General features: G+C 54.9%; 5 protein-coding genes across 5 annotated transcripts; 3 read left to right on the plus strand and 2 right to left on the minus strand.

The window, feature by feature from the left end:
- Positions 1-2,121, plus strand: INS49_001186 (uncharacterized protein; the record flags this gene model as incomplete). Its single annotated transcript, XM_043162019.1, has 1 exon — positions 1-2,121. One exon carries the CDS (start codon positions 1-3, stop codon positions 2,119-2,121), a length of 2,121 nt encoding a protein of 706 aa, XP_043030525.1.
- A 516-nt stretch (positions 2,122-2,637) lies between these two features.
- On the minus strand, positions 2,638-5,779 carry INS49_001187 (uncharacterized protein; the record flags this gene model as incomplete). Its single annotated transcript, XM_043162020.1, has 6 exons — positions 2,638-3,416; positions 3,470-4,504; positions 4,563-5,254; positions 5,344-5,429; positions 5,532-5,624; positions 5,741-5,779. The coding sequence occupies 6 exons, from the start codon at positions 5,777-5,779 to the stop codon at positions 2,638-2,640; spliced, it is 2,724 nt and encodes a 907-aa protein (XP_043030526.1).
- A 1,440-nt stretch (positions 5,780-7,219) lies between these two features.
- Positions 7,220-9,454, plus strand: INS49_001188 (uncharacterized protein; the record flags this gene model as incomplete). The annotated part of the gene is made up of 5 exons (XM_043162021.1): positions 7,220-7,225; positions 7,299-7,386; positions 7,474-8,411; positions 8,473-8,506; positions 8,988-9,454. The coding sequence occupies 5 exons, from the start codon at positions 7,220-7,222 to the stop codon at positions 9,452-9,454; spliced, it is 1,533 nt and encodes a 510-aa protein (XP_043030527.1).
- Positions 9,455-11,306: 1,852 nt separating this feature from the next.
- INS49_001189 (uncharacterized protein) lies at positions 11,307-12,773 on the plus strand (the record flags this gene model as incomplete). The annotated part of the gene is made up of 2 exons (XM_043162022.1): positions 11,307-11,480; positions 11,550-12,773. The coding sequence occupies 2 exons, from the start codon at positions 11,307-11,309 to the stop codon at positions 12,771-12,773; spliced, it is 1,398 nt and encodes a 465-aa protein (XP_043030528.1).
- Positions 12,774-13,567: 794 nt separating this feature from the next.
- On the minus strand, positions 13,568-14,557 carry INS49_001190 (uncharacterized protein; the record flags this gene model as incomplete). Its single annotated transcript, XM_043162023.1, has 2 exons — positions 13,568-14,458; positions 14,525-14,557. 2 exons carry the CDS (start codon positions 14,555-14,557, stop codon positions 13,568-13,570), a joined length of 924 nt encoding a protein of 307 aa, XP_043030529.1.
- Positions 14,558-16,522: the final 1,965 nt, after the last annotated feature.

A 16,522-nucleotide genomic window follows, 5' to 3' on the forward strand; every position in this document is an offset into this window, starting at 1 on the left:
ATGTCCCGATCGCGCCAGTCCACGACCTCCCCCACATTTCCACGCGCCGCCTCGCACGAATCTTCTAAGGAAAATGTCGCGCCTGCGGATGCAGACGAGTATGAAGCACAGAGACGACAGATAGAGCAGCTCAAAGCTGACCTCGGCACCTTGCGCTACACAATTACCACCGCTGAAGCCGATCAGGAGATCGCGCGCGTTCAACAAGAGAATGAGCTGCGAAAGGCAAGGGCGCTGGCCGATGACGAGTTCAAGAAGAAGCAGGCGGCAGAGAGTGAGGCGAACGCCGCCCTGAGGCATGTCGAACGTTTGCAACAAGAACTGCAGGAGCTTCGCGAAACCCAGGATGGCCAGAAGGCCGAGGTGGAGAAGCGCGCAAAGGCTGCCGAGGACGAGTCCAGGCTTCTGAGGGAGCAGATCGAGGACCTCAATGCTGCCAAAGACGAGCAGGCCCGGCTGGAAGAGCGGAAGGTCGCAGATCTTCAAACCCAGGTCCAAACAGCGAGCAATCAGATCGCAAAACTGGAACAGGATGGCCAAGCAAGGGAGGAGGCCCTGCGCAATGTCCAAGAGCAGCTGGCGGGCAAGGATAATTCCATCGGGGAGTTGGAGGCAGAGGTTCTGCGGCTAAAGGCCCACACCGGCGACGCCGATACCATGGCAATCATACGACGGGAGCTCTCTGAGCAAGTTCAGCACATCCGCCATCTGGAGGCAACTAACGAAAAACAACTGGCCGAACTCAAACGCCTCCGGCAAACTCACAAGGCCGTGGAGATCGTCGAGGAGGAGAAGGCCACGCTTTTGAGAAAATTGGATGCTGCTGAAGACATGAGGGCAGAGCTGGGCGAGGAGCGAAGACAGAGGGAACGTTTGGAGGCTGAGCGTCTCGCCTGGGCTGCGTACCTGGAGCATGAGGGCCAGGCTGAGTTCGACTCGCCTGAAGCCATGGCTCGAGCGCTGGTGCAGGAGCGTTTCAACTCTGCCTCACTCCTGGAGAAACTCGGCTCGGTTCAGCCCCTGGTTGCGGAGAGGGACGCCTTAATCAAGGATCTTGAGGATGAGAAGGCGAGCCTAGCCACTCAGATTGAGCAGCTCAAAACGAATCCAGTCAATATCACATCTGACAAGGCACGCCAACGATTCGATCGCCAGCGCGCCCTTGCCGAGAAAGAGGTCGAGTTTCTGCGGGCACAGCTCAAATCTTACGACAGCGAAGACATGACACTCCAGCCCGAAGCATACGACGAAACGAAAGCTCAACGAATTCAGGAGCTCGAATCCCTTGTTGACAAGTACAAGGCCGAAGTGACCAACCTCGAAACTGAGCTCCGATCAGCTGAATCTTCCAGTAGCAGCCCAGGAGCGGCTGCGGGCATGAAACGACCACTTCCTACTGATGATGCGGCCGAGTCCCAACAACACCACGAACAACTGGGCCAACTTGCGCGTAAGAACCGCAAACTCCAGGACGATTTTTCGTCGCTAGAGACAAAGCACAAACTGCTTCAGAAAGAGCTCTCTGTCGCTCAGGAGCAGCTCACAGCCGCAAAGCAATCCAGCAACGTGCGCATCCTGCAGATGCGCTCGAACCCGACAGACGACTACCAATCCACCAAGCAAGCGACCATCGACGAGCTGCGCAACGAGAACGCAGAGCTGCGTCTCCTCGTTCACGACGGCGAAGCGAGCAAGTTCCCCGTCGTGCCGGTATCGACGCTTATCGCCCTGCAGCGGGACCTGCAGACGGCGCGCGACGAGACGGCGTCGGCGCGCAAGAAGTGCCAGCGGCTCAAGGAGGTCTGGACGGACAAGTCGGCCGAGTTCAAGGAGGCCGTCTTCCAGCTGCTCGGGTGGCACGTCACCTTCATTCCCAGCAACAAGATGCGCCTCGAGAGCGTCTACTACCCGAGCGAGACGGACGAGCACGAGCGCTCCATCGTCTTCGACGGCGAGCGCGGCTCCATGAAGGTTGGCGGCGGGCCCCGGAGCGCCTTTGCCCTCAAGATCTCCGACACGCGCAAATATTGGGTCACGGAGAAGAACTGTATACCGGGTTTCCTGGCGGCCCTGACCCTTGAGCTGTACGACGAGGCCGTCAGGGAGGGGACCGACAAGTAGGCGTTTGATATCCGAGGTGCAAGCATAGCTGTTCTGTTACGTAGCATTCATCTCTAATTGTTTTATTAAGGAGCCCATGATTTTCTGACTGATGATTAATTGTATGTTCTGTAGGGAATAATATTATGCAGGTCTCTCTGCAAGTTAAATGATCAAGGCACGATGACATGGTGTACCAGCCAGACGTTGGCAGCATGCAGCACACTCTGTGACGAGACTCCGAAATGTACAGTTTACAAAGTAGATTTGGTATACCAAGTACATACGTGTCAGAAAAGGTGCGAAGAGGTGGTATAGTAGCGGTTGTCTCTTGAAGATCCGTCCACGCCAGAAACATCGTTCAACCCGCGCAAATGCATTCACTTTCTCCCCCGGCCCCGGAAACTTTTCCCCGGCCGTCGCCCGCAATATGCAGTCCACACCCATTATCGTCGAATACCACGCGCTCAGCCAGCATGGCACATTGCTTTTGCCTTTTCATTTCCTCCCACCCTGCCGGTCAGCACCGGGCACTGCTCACTTTGCCTCGTACTTGCCGCTCACGATCTTCCTCACAGTCGGCACGGGTTGCCAGCTGGCGTTCGAGTCTTTCAGCCTTGGGCTCACAGCGGCGCTCTCGTCCGCAAAGGGGTCGTCCTCGCTGTCGCTCTTCTCGTCCTCGGCGGTCGCCTTGCCCTTTCCTTTACCCTCCCTCTTGAGGCTTATCGAGATGGCGCCGCTGTGGCTGCCCTCGTCCTCTTCCTCCTCCCAAGCGGTGCCGGAGGTGATGTACTCCCACCTGGTCTCGATGTTGCCGGGCTTGGGCTCCGCGTTCTCCGCTCCGATGATCCGGCAGACAATCTTCTGCCAGTCCGAGCCTGGCTGGAGCGTGACGTCTCCCAGCCGCCAGTACACCAGGTGCTTGTCCTTGAGATGTGTGCCCGCGGGTTTCATCTGGACGCCGCTGGCGCGCGCATTCGTGTATGTTGCGATGATGGTGAAGCCTTTCAGCACCACGGGTTTCTCAGCGTTGGGCGTGAAGTCGGGGTTGAGCTTGTACTGTAGCAATAAACCGAGTTTGTCGCCCGTCGGCTTCCAGGCTGGATTGATGATCAGAGGACAGTGACTCGCGAGGTGGGAGGAAGTGGGCTCTTCGGCGTGAACACGGTAAGTGAATCCCGGCGTGGCAGTCTTCGCGGGTACATGCGACAAGTCGAGAGTAAACTCGTCCGGCGACGGTGTGCTGGATACGAAGATTCGGTTGGGGCCAATAGATTCCAGACTAGGGAAATTATTGATACGGATCGCTTCGCGGGCTGTTTCGCGTTTGTTAGTACACTGCTATGGTCGAGGGTATGAAGTGGCTTACCTTCAGAGACTGTGCCGTCTCCGTTGTACGCAAACGCAATCTCCCCATTGATCCGAACTGACTTCAAGACACCCCCCTCAAAGGACGCGGACACCGTCTCCACGATGCTGGAGTTCAAGCCAGGTGCGGTCAGCTCTGGATGCTTGCCATGTGCCATGCCTCCCAAGCTAGTCGCACTCCGGACCGATTGCGTATCGCTGGTCCCGGTGACGCTGGCCTCACTTGCCAGAGTGTGTATAGCTGATGGTCTCGAGCTCATGCTGCTGCCTGCGCCCTGCAATGCGGGAGATGGCGGCAAGTTTTGTGTTGGTTCGCCAGGCGAGAGGGACGCAGCGGCCTCTGCGCCTGGCAATGCGGGAGGAGAGGGCATGTACATCGTGTTTCGCACATCTCGTCGGCCACGGACAGTCCCTGACCTGCGCGCAGGCATCTGCATCGTGCTCAGAGTGTTCGCGACACTCAATTGTGCTGCTTTAGACTCGTCCGGGTCCTCCTCGGCGATCGGGCTGTTCTGTATGTTGAGCTTGAATAACTGCTCGTGCTCCTCTCCTGCCTCATCTGCCGCATCCCTCTGCGCTTGGGAAATGGGATCGTTCGCTGCTGGCGGTATCGTGAATCCGTCCTCGTCCTTGGCAGGTTCACCTTGCTTGTTGAGGTGCGACGGAGGTGGGCCTGGCGGCGGCGGCGCATCGAATATCTCCTCGGCCGTCATCCCATTGAGACCGGCCGGGGCTGTCCGTGGCGGCGCGTACTCGTCCGAGGCTTCGGCGTGGGTTCCATTGGTAGCTGCTGCTTCTTCGGTGGCTTCAGGCTTCGGCAACCTGGGCGTATCGGGGGCTTCTGTCAACGCATCGAGCCTACCGGTCGAAGCGGCAAGGTTACTCGCAGATGTGTGTGGCGACAGGCGACCATGGCTGCTGGACGCTCGGTTGAAAGGACCAGCATTCTTGCCCGGAGAGAGTTGGCCGAAGCCACCATGGACGCTCTGCCTTCGCCGACCGAGCATTGTACCGATCCGGCTTCGTAGTTTGTTTTCTGCGCTTGTTGTCAGTCACACATCGATGCACAGGTAATCAACAAGGCTGGCACGTACCAGATTTCTCGGCGCCCGGTGTCGAATGATCACTCCGATCGTCGTCATTGAAGGAAGCGGCAGTCGGCGGCGGAGCGAGACTAGAGTCTGCAGTCGTGGGCGGTTGCACGGTGCCAACGGAAGACTGCCTTGTCGCAGTCGGCGTTCTCTCTATGGAGCCAGTACCCGTCCTCCTTTCTATCTTCAACCGGCCGCCTGTTGCCCTCGTTGCGAAGTTTTCTACCTCCTTCGACGTGTCCGCCTCGAGAATTGTAGTGAGCGCATCGTTGGCTGTGGCGCGTAGCCTGTCGGCCTGGTCGACCTCGTGCGTCTGGAGCTGAGTGAGGACATCCCGGAGGTGGTTACATCGCTGCTCGTCGAGGGCCTGCAGTGTCTCGAGGATGAAGGGCGCCTGCGACTCCCACTGTCCGGTGGCCGATTCGAGTCTCGCAGTGGCCTGATCGACCTTGAGCGCGCTGGCCTTGCCGCCTTTCCTAGTCAGCTTGTCGGCCTTCTCCTTGGCGTCTTCTAGCTCTTTTGCGATTGCAGACAGGTTCGCCGACATGGTCGTCATGTTCTGAAACTCCTTGCGATTCTGGAACTGGCGCAGGTCCTGCTCGACATCCTTCTCGATTCGTTGGGCGAAGAGGTAGTGCGATGCGGCGATGGCGTCGGTAGAGTGGAGGATTTTGTCCCAGGAGGGTTGGAAGATGCTGCAGAATAAGGGCGCATTGTTAGGCACTCTCTCGTGGGACACGCTCGGAATGTTATGGCTGTGGCCATGTAGGGAGGGGGGACTCACCCCAGGTCGGACGAGGCGTTGGGCACCTTAAACAGCAGCAGCTTCTTGAGCCCAGCAACATACTGATCTTCGAGCCGCCGGCGTTCCTGTGATGCTGTGTGTCAGCCCCCCTGAGCCGGCTCGCGTGGCTGGTCCCTCGCAAGGTGTGTCGTGGTGCGTGCTCGTGGTCGGGGTTGTGGTCGTCATACCTGAAGCCAGTCCGCGATCTCGGTATTGACCTTGCCAATCCGCTTCAGCCTATCGTTAACGACTTGCACGGCCTGGCCGGGTTGCAAGTTTGCCTGCGCGGACAGACGGGGTTTTGTTAGCAAACAGCTGCCGTACTGCTGTCGGGTGCCACCGGCCAGCACGGGGCGGGCGAGCCGGCGCATCGGTGCAGGCTGGCGAGTGGGCTTACCAGCATTGCTGGGTATTCCGATCTTTGGAGGTCGTCCATGGTTGGATCTGGAGGGCTCGGTGGGCGCAAACACTGTGCGGTCTAGATGGGAGAGACGAGGCGAGTCATCAGGTAGCAATTGGTCTCTGGGCCCTTTCGTGCGGCAGGTCGGGAGGAGGCAGGATTATTGTCTCGGGGGCTTTCAGGAGGCCCAGGAGCTGGTGTCGGATTTCGGGAGGGGCACAGAGTGTGTGTGTGTGCGAGAGAAGAGGCGAGAGCAAAGGCCAGGGGCGACGTCTATGTACAGAAGGAGGTGTGTCTCGCGATGTCGGAATGCGGACGAAGATCACTGGGACCGCATGTGATGTGTCCAGCTCTAGGTTGGTATGGGGATGGGTATGGGGATGGATGTTCTAGCTCGCTGGGAGTGGCTGGCCGGGACTGGCTGGCTAGGTAGGTAGGTAGGTTGGCTGGCTGATACGATGTTACAGTGACATGATCTGCCCTCGGGGGGTAATTGGGCTGGGAAATGGGGCCCTGCCTGTCTGGAACAGAGTAGGTAGACTATCTATCTGCCAGGTAGTCTAGATACGGTGTAGAAAGTAGAGCAGAGCAGAAGCAGAGCAGAAGCAGAGCAGAAGCAGAGCAGGGCAAAATACGGGCAGAGCAGAGACCAAGAAGCAGCCGAGTGTCCGGCGGAGATGCGAAGGAATGGGTGCAATTCCGTTCAATTCAATCCAATTCAGTCCCCAGCCCGGGATGCCGGCGCGGAGCTCATCAATTCGTGGTAAATTTGGGCTGGCCGTTCATCTTGCTCAGCTGCCCGCAGAACGGGGGGCATGTGCCGCGGCCCGCACAGTTGGAATACTGTAACTCACAGCTGGGGGTGATGGCTTTGGGGCGGGGGGCTAGTGCTGCACCATCGCGTCTGGCCTGGACGTACCTGGGTAGGAAATGATGCGTGTTGATGTCACCAGGTACATGCTGTAGACTTCGTTGGGGAGTGGGTGCCTTTGTCACCAAGGGTTCGGGTCAGGAGTGAGAGTATCCACATGGTACAGGCAGTCATGTCTTGGGCCAACAACTCCAGAGCATGAACATTGTACACATGAAGTAAAAGGTTGGAATATCACTGTCAAGTCGGGGCCTATAGTAGCAAGCTTTCTACCACGCAATTGCCGAACCCGTGTCTGGTCATTGCTAGCCCCTTACTCCCACAGTAAAGAATTGGGGAGACGAGTACCGAAGTAAGGAACAAACAGACCCACGCCTTCGGCAGCCCGAGCTCGAGTTCGCTCGCCCGAGCTTCAACGGCTGGCTGAGACTGACACACCCTCCATGTCTCACCCCGGAACCGCTTACGCACGAGTCTCTTCCAAACAGTCTACCCAGTCTTAACCTCGGAACGGGAGAGGCAGCCAAGCGTGCGTCATTATGCCCGACTCTCAGGACTGGCGAGGCTCTCTGACAGCTTCCGAGCGATATGACAACATCCAGAAAATGTCTGTGAGCCTGATCGCCTTGGCCAGCACCCCGGAAAGCCAGGACCTTTGTCACTGACCCGTTACTGACTAGTCAGGCCATACTGTCAAATCAAAGACTTGCAGTAGCCAAGACTGCATTCACGCTGGAAAACGAGGCCTACGGTTCTTCGTCTTCAAGAGCAAGTGCTTGATCTTCTCCCTCGAGATGAGCCGCGTTAACGGGTCTTCAGGCTGAATATGACGCTGCCTGCAACAATCCACTCTCTTCAGAGGATCAAGAGTCGCTACAGCAAGCATCAGACTCGTCTGACGCAGCAACCAAAGACGGTGATGACGATGCTGATGGTCAACCCGGGGAGAGGATAGGCCCGTACCGAAGCTGCCAATACGTAGCCAGCGGCGTCACAGCCGAGGTCTACCGGTACAAAGACCGTGCCCTCAAAGTCATCACGGAGACCCACGGCGTTGAGCCTCACAATCCCATCCGGGAAGCCAAGATCCTCGCCCAGCTGAAGAAACCATGTATCCCCCTCATCGAGACCTTCCGCGACCACGAGGACCGCTTCACCCTCGTCTTCCCCTACATGCCCCTGACCTTGTCCGCCCTCCTCGAGCGTGGTTCTCTCACCAATGCACAAATGCGGTCGATTTTCAGAGACGTATTCCAGGCTCTCGCGGATATCCACAGCAAGGGAATCATCCACCGCGACGTGAAGCCACAGGCTATCCTCCTCGAGTCGCCAGACGGCCCGGCCTATCTCTCTGACTTCGGCACCGCGTGGCACCCGGATCTGTCCGCCGCCAACGAGCCCGCTGACGCCAAGATCCTCGACATCGGCACCGGGCCCTACCGCGCACCCGAGGTCCTGTTCGGGGACAAGTTGTACGGCCTGCCGGTGGATATGTGGGCCGCGGGCTGCATGCTGGCGGAATGCGTCCGGCGCCCGCCCAAGCCGCTGTTCGAGTCGCGCGCCGTTCATGAGGATGGGAACCAGTTGGGACTCATACTGAGCATCTTCAAGACCATCGGCACGCCTACGAGGGAGACCTGGCCTGAGGCTGCCAGTTTCAGGACGCCTCCCTTTGATATCTACCGAGTGTTTGAGGGCAAGCCATGGGAGGAGATTCTTAGCGGTGTGGACGAGGGCTGGACGGACATGATCGCAGCGCTGGTGAGATATGACTCGAAGAGGATGACGGCAGAACAGGTGAGTACCGGGACCCTCGGCGTTGCTCGTTTCTTTGAAGAGAATTGCTAACTCTCCGTAGGCGTTGGAGTGTCCAGACTTGAAAGGAGATACGGGTGTGTGATATGTGGGTTGCGACATGTGGCAGAGACAATGCATTCAGATCTAGGGTTTTCTTTCACAGGAGACAAAGCACGGCTAATAATGTCTTTGTTCATTCTTGCACTCTGTCATCACCAAGACTATGGCCTGCGATCACAATAGTGACCGGGAATGAGCTTCTGAACGGAGAATCGCACATAAATCATGTCTCGTGCTCATACTCGTCTGCCCGGGTCCATTCTTCTGCTCGACTCATTGCCATCATCCGATCTGGTGTAGTAGTTTTCTGTCGTCACAAAAGTACAGTCTGCGTCCAAACTTCTGTCATGGCGGAGACTTCACCTCAACCCGCTCAAGACCTACAATCTGAGACAGGCGCACCTGCGATCAGCGAGCTTCTCAAGATTTTGTCTTGCTGTGTAAATACTGCCGAATGCCACCACGATACCAACCCTTGGAGCAACTCAGATCCGGAATTACAAATCTTCTCAACAGCAGCTCTGGAGGCTTTGCAAGAACACACGACGCGCCGCATGAAGAGTTTGCTTCACATGCACGAAGTATTGGACAAGGAAATTGCGAACAGGAAACTTGAATCCCGTTTCATGACTTCAATTACCGTCGAGGGCGATAGTAGACCAATAGAGGTTCTCTTCAACACCCATGACTTGGAGCCTCTCACCGCACTTCTCGGAGCCCAGGACACCACTTCGGAAGCGGTCGGCGGGCGTTCAGAGAGTGATCGCCGCCATAGCATCGCAAAACTTTGTCTTGCTTGGATTAGTGAGACCCGAGAGGCTGCGAGGCTGTCTCGCACCGACGGGACAACAAGACCGACGTCGGTCGAGCAGAGGACTCTGGACGAAGTGGACGTCATAATCGACATTGAAGGTACAGAAACCGGCTCTATCACGTTCCAAGATGTCGAGGCCCTCGAAAATGAGATGGAAGAATTTATCTAGGCAGACAGACAACGGCACTCCCGGCGAGATGATTCGCTGGGTGCAGACATGCTAAATTTGTCGGCTTCGGCAGGGACCCAATCTGATCTTAGAAAGGGATGGACCGCTTCGATGCTCTATAACATGAGATTGAAACAGCTTTCACGTCTGATTATCGCGGATGAGAGAGCGCGTCGAAGAGTGGGTTGACGGTCGTCTTCTGTTCCGAGGATGTAGGAGTGTATGATTAGTCAGGAAGTACTGAGGCAGTCAGCCCAGCATGTACCAGTTAGGGAAATAGTCCTGTCACTGTGCTGGCGCAGAAGTCCCTGGGACATAAAAGGATCAATTCTGGGCGAACAATATCGTAATATCACTTGGGCCTCTTAGATTGTGAGATTCATATAACTTACTCGCCAACACACGCATCTCAAAAGGCGGAATGCAAATTTGCCTCTGAAAGTGCGGTCTAGCAGCAACGACAGCAAATTAGTTCTTGCTCAACAATGCTATCCAGTCGTTCATTCACCAGTGTCCTGTGCCAGTGAAAGACCAAATTCAAGCAGTTATCTGAACGATTTATTATGATCTACAGGGAAACCTGACAAAGAAGCCTAATTCGTAACTTCCGTGGCGTTGGCAAAGGGTCCCTTGACTCTCCTTTCTTATCTATATTTTATTATAAAAATAATATCAGCTTTTTAAGGTAAAAATAAGACAGAAAAAGATAGCTTATTTATGACATTATATCTTAAATATGCTATAATAATATAGGTTTAATTAAGCAAAGGATAAATTATAAGCTGTAATTAGTTGGAGATTGTTACGTTCTTTGTGGGGCGTTGTAGCGACATGGATAATCTTTTCCAGGTCGCCCTGGTCAACTGAGCTGGTCTGATGCACCTTGAATAGCCGTTCTGTTAGTTTTGAGTTTTGACCCCAGTCCATCTCTTACCTAGGTTACATTGCCACAGGGAGTAGCATAATACGAGAACAATCACGGTTCTTGATTTAGTGATGAAATGACCGAAGTAATCCCACATTAAGAGGAACTTACCAGAACGAGGTCCGGTGATAAGTCTCCTTGTGCGCGATAGAATCACGATGCCACCAGTGTTGCCGTGATGCCCATCGTTGTATGCTCTCCTGAGCCACTTCTCGGCTGCGCAAAGGGGAAGAATCTAACTTACTTTATTAGGACTTACATGTGCTCACCCGGGGATGCTTGGCTGAAGACATCGGACGGGCAGTGCAGGGCCAGGCCTCTTGTGACCAAGTCAACACACCGAGGACTCCCATCTGCAAAGTCTGTTTTGGCTCCAAGATAAAGTGCACACCGTCGGCAAGTGACAACTGCCATATACTTTTGATTCGGGAAATCTCAGCTCACAACCAGTTCGTCCCATGTTCGTATCGGATTAATGCCAACGACAGGCTTTGCTGGCAAGGATGAGAGTGTGTGCTGTGTATTGCCAAGACGTCGAGAGGCAGCCTTCTCATGCCGGCACTCGCAGCCTGTAGTCTGCTTTTTCTGCCTGGACAGGGGGCTGTGCGGGTCCATTCTTTCACATGGTAGCTTTCGGCTAAAACCTTAAAGAAATGACAGCCGATACGCAACCCATTCGGACGTTGCGGGAGCACGGTGAGATCACACGGCTCAGGGAATAAATGGCCGCAACGTAGTAGATCAGCTACAGCTGACGAGCTTAATGGGTGTCATCAGCCAACGTGCTCGTCATGCGCGCGGCGGCTGCGGAATACAACAAACCTGGTAGCGAGATTGGCGGCGAGTACATATATAGCCGTGGAGCGCAGCTTGGGCGTTCGACCTGATGATGCCACCCACGCTCAGGCTCTTTCCTTCCAACTCATCATGAGATTGACCAAGAGTGTCTTCCTGTGTTTGGCCGGGGCCGGCGCCTATGCGCAAGCAGACGAGGTCGACGTTCTCGTTGTGGGTGGAGGTGCAACCGGAGCTTATGCAGCTGTCCGGCTTCGGGAGGATTACAATAAAACAGTCTTGGTCGTTGAGAAGGCGAACCGGCTGGTGAGTATATTACCTCCCCCCCCTCCAACGGAATTCGCCATTATCTAGCGGCTTACAAGAACGCCACAGGGTGGTCACGTCCACGCCTACTCATCGGGCAACGGTCGACCAGTAAATTACGGTGTCCAAGCATACCTGAATCGTCAAACAACCGCGGACTTCTTCAAGCGTTTCGATGTGGACCTGATCAACCCTGATCTCACCGATTATATCGAACTCTTGCTCCTGACGAAGAACGTCGATTTCAACACGGGTCTACCTGTTGACGTAGACTATGGCCCAGTCGACCTGCTCGGTATACCCATTGGCCTGCTGAGGTATCTCGCCCTAGCCATCGAATACCAGCCGTGGTTCGAGAATGGCTACTTCCAGACCGGTGATGTCCCCGAAGATCTGCTGCTGCCATTCGGCGAGTTCCTGGAGAAGCACGACCTTGGGGCTTCCCTGGGAATTCTTCGAAACCTGCTCTGGCTCTCGGACGCGCTCACAACTCCCACCTGGTTTGTCATGTCCGTGGTGGGAAAGCCGCAGATCGCTGCCTTTGGACTCGGAATCACCGGGCCCTCCTTCAAATGGCCTGAGACCTACTCATCGGAGACGCTCTTCGATCGGGTGCTCACACTCTTGGGCGACGATGTCCTGCTTCAGTCTACTGTTGCTTCAAGTCAACGCACCGACAGTGGCGTCAGCGCCACAATCCAGACACCATCAGGGCAGCGAACAGTGCAGGCGAAGAAGTTGCTCATCGCCGCGACCCCGTCGCCGGATAACACCGCCCCGTGGGACCTAGACGAGACGGAGACGACCCTCTTCAACAAGTTCTCATGGGAGACGCTCTACGTCGGCGTCGTCAACAACACGGGTCTCCCATCGGACGTCACCGGCATCCGCAACTCCCCCAATAACTCCTCGGCCTTCTACCTGCCCGAGGGCTCCTTCTGCGACGCCTTCGACCGCCAGGGGGACCGCGACCTGTTCAGCACGCGCATCATCGGGAAGGCCGGGCTCTCCGCCAACGACGCTGAGGCCCTCATCACGCAGTCGCTCACCACAATCGACCAGGCGGGCACATACGAAATTGGATCGCCAGCGGTCGTGGCTTTTGCTGACCACGGCTCCACTGTGCCCAAGGTCTCCCCCGAGGATCTGTCGGCGGGCTTCTTCAACCAGCTGTACGCACTTCAGGGCCAGCGCAATACGTACTGGACTGGCCTTGCTTGGGCGCCCGATTACACTCCCATACTTTGGGATTTCACCGAGAAGCTGCTTCCGCGGATTGTCAATGGTCTTTGAGGGATTGAGAGGTCCGCCTGTGAGGTCGGGAATTGAGGGTCTCATGATGGGGCGTCTGTTTGGGAGGACTAATGCATCGAATAGGTTTTCGTACTGATGCCCTGGCGGGACAGTATTGTTTTAATGATGGGAGATGAAAGGGACTCGTTCGCATTTTCCAACATCTCATTGAAAGAGTCGGAAAGCTCTGCATTTGAATTATCCACGCATTCATCACCAGATACCTAGGTAGAGCAAAGCATTCAATTTCAGCGACTTGAACCGATTTCCATTCTAAAGTTCCCCAGAAAGACGCTAGATGACTTGATTTGGCAAAGCTCACTTCACAGACGCGATATAAGACATTGTGCAGATCACTACTAGTACCAGCCGCATGTATGTCCACTCTCATCTGATTTGACAGCGAACTTGGACTATGCCATAATCGTTGCCTTACCTACAATTCCAGGGTGATACATCATTTATTGTAGTCTGACACTTACTAATTCATGGGTGCACCGTGGGCGCTGGCCGCTCGTTGGACGAGCAGCTAGGCCTGTAAATATTGTCGGACAGTTTTGCTCAATACTAAGAAGCAAGACAACAACTTCGGAGCTTCCGTCCAGCAGTATCTCAAATTCCGCGGCAGCGCTTGATCAATACGCTTGCATAGCACGTAGAGGAAGGAAATTGCATTGAGACATTTGAATGTTTGTTCATTTGATTTGTCCGAGATGGCAGCTCCTCGGCGAGCATTACATTCTCAACTCTGTGTCCTACGAGATAACATTTTGCCAGCTCCAAACAACAGTTACCTAGTTCGCTCCGGGTATGCGAGCCAGAGTCTCCTTCACCACAGCCTTAAGCTCCGCCTCGGAAAGCTCGTGTATGCCAAGCAGGGCGTTGTCGTTCTTGACAAAGTGCGCCTCTGTGACGTTTGAGAATGCGGCGCGGAAGATGAGGCTGACGAAGACCCAGATCTCAAAGATGCCCTTTGACAGCGCCTCGTTGGACTTTTGCACGACCTCAGCCGTGCTGCTCTCGACGACCGTCCACTGCTTGCCGGGCGTGTACTCCTTGGCGATCTCGACGAGCTTCTTGAGCGATACAGCGGTGTCCTGGACATACACGGCGCGGTTCGCAGTCTCGTCCGGGTGCTTCAGGACGCCGACGACGGCCTGCCCCACGGTGGCCAGCCTGGTGACGGAGATGAGGTGGTCGCCGCCATCCCAGAGGGTGGCCTTGCCCTCGACGGGGTCGAGGAGGAACTTGTGCTCGAGCCCCCAGTCCAGGAAGGCGTTGTTGTTGACGCTCGTCCAGGTCAGCTTGCTCTCCTTGGACAGCCTCACCAGCTCATCCCGGAGCTCGAGCTTGTCCTTGAAGACGGCGAGCTTGCGGACCTCGGCGTTTTCGAGGTTGCTGCCGAAGTCGGAGGGGATGAAGCGCTTTACGCCGCTGTCTGCGGACGCCTGGGCGAGCGCCTTCTGTGCCTGGGCTGTGCCCGGCTGTGAGCCCAATGCCGAGACGGTTGCGTCTTGGCCCTTGAGAGCGGCGACGAGGGAGTTTTGGGAGGTGAAGTCGACGACCGCCTCCTTTGCTGATGCAGGCAGGTTGGGGATCTTGCCCGCGCTGCGGACCAGGGCGGTCACTTCGAAGCCTCCCTTCACGAGCTGGTCGAAAAGTGCGGTGCCAAGTGCGCCGTTGGCCTGGTGCATGTGTCAGTTCCGAGATTGTTGTGAGTGAGCACGCTTGAGGTCGGCAAGGGGACTTACACCAGCGATGGCGACCTTCCTGATGGTAGTCATGATGTGTGGTTGTTAAGGTATCAAAGCTGATATGTCGGGTAGGTTGAATATGTTGAGTCTGGATGTCTCAGGGAGCTGGGCGAGAGAGGTCTTGAGCGATGTGATGATGATGCATCCTGGCTCAACTCTGGACCGCGGCGGCCAGCGTTCCTTTTATCAACGTTCGACAGCACAGCGTTTGGCAGCCCTCCTTGGCCGAGACGGCCGACCCAGAAGCATCTTGCGTAACACCTGTAAACGTCCGAGTCATCATTAGCGTTTGCCCATCAAAGACGTGCGCGGTTTCTTAGCAAGCAGGCGCCGCTCTGGAGCTCGTACGAGGTAATTCGACTTAGACGGTTGAGGCTGTTTATCAGCACCCTTCCAGGCTAGGGGAGCGCGCGCCCCGATTTATAAGCCCCTGGGCGCGCTCGTTAGCGGCGCCAAGGCCCCACAGCAGGCGCTCGTCAGACGCGGACTTATCACGCCGCCCGTCGACGGCTCACTGGCTATGTAAATCCGGGTCCACGTCGTCTGGCTTTGTCCTTGCGGGATCACGACTTTCCCAACGTCATGCATCTTCACCGCCATTGGGTCAAATGGCTGGGGACACGAAATACGACCCCTCGATCCTACAATTGCATCCTGCGTTGCCCACCTCCACAATGTGCAACAACATGGTATATCGTTGATCCGGATGACAACATCAAATGCGCCATCACACCCACCACAGCGTACGACTCACCAACTCCACTCGGCCAGTAGCAGTACATGATCACGGCAAAATGGAAGCAAAAGAACACATGCAACAGCAGGGATTCGCTGGTCGTCACCGACCCAACTACTAGTACTAATCTGCCTCACAAGCTTGATTACAGGAGAGCGAACGGGATCCGATATTTTCTTGTGGATATGGTCGCATGTGCTCCGTTAACGTTGTCGTGTGGTTATGACCTTGCTGTCCAAGACCAGTTGACGAAGGCTGTCTGGACGACATGAGCCGAGCACCACGTACGAGTCCATGAGTCGCTCGCTCTCTTGCCTCTGTCATCAGTTCTCGACCTTGCAGGAGTCTTCTATACAAAGGCTCTCGGAAATATGCCGAATCGAATATGCATAGTAGACACGCGAGGTTGCACAATCTGCGCCAATGACATCTTGCTTGCAAAATGAAGACACTTCAACGCGGATCATTTCGCCACAAATTGGAAATCCGAATATCTGCTCAGCGATCCAATTCATCACAATGGGTAGTGAATCGAGTGACCCAGATGGGAGCCGCGTGGATTGGATTTGTCTGGCGGCTTGTGGCGTTGTCAGCAGCAATGGCCAACATATGGATTACTGATCCAGTATCAGGTTCCTACGCCGATCGTGGATTAATCTTCAGCCGTTCTCAATTATCTTTCTCCGGTTGTTTTTCACTGTGGGGGCCTTGATATTTATAAGCGTTGGAGTTTACAATATAGCTCGAGCTTGGGTCTGTGGACTTGCCTTCCAAGGTCGTTTTGCGCTCTGTCTTCTCATTTTCTTTCTGATGTACGTATGCTTGGTGTTGAGCTGACGGAGGCAAGTGCCTGACAAAAAAATGGAATTTACACCTCTCGTTTCCATATAAGTATGATAAAATGATTTTTATTACTATTATCCTTCCCCTTGTAGCTTCTTCATTACCCATAATAGTTTTCAAGTATATTTATAACTACCTTTAAGATCCAAAAGGCTTACACTACCTTCCTATCATCAACATTTTAGCACTCTTTATTAATCTTCCCTATGTATACTTTATATGTTAGGGCAACAAGTTTAAAGCTGTTTATAACACCCATTAAAAAATATAGCTCTATTGTTTATTTAAGGCTAGCATCTATATCCTTTAATGATGTTTTTAGCTTTAAGAACATTTATAGATATAAATCCCTAGTCACCAAAGGTGAATTCTATGACGTTCTTTCTAGATTACATTGTTACCTTACTAATGACTCT

This window comes from Diaporthe citri, assembly GCF_014595645.1.
Source record: "Diaporthe citri strain NFHF-8-4 chromosome Unknown scaffold_1, whole genome shotgun sequence".
NCBI classification, from domain to species: Eukaryota; Fungi; Ascomycota; class Sordariomycetes; order Diaporthales; family Diaporthaceae; genus Diaporthe; species Diaporthe citri.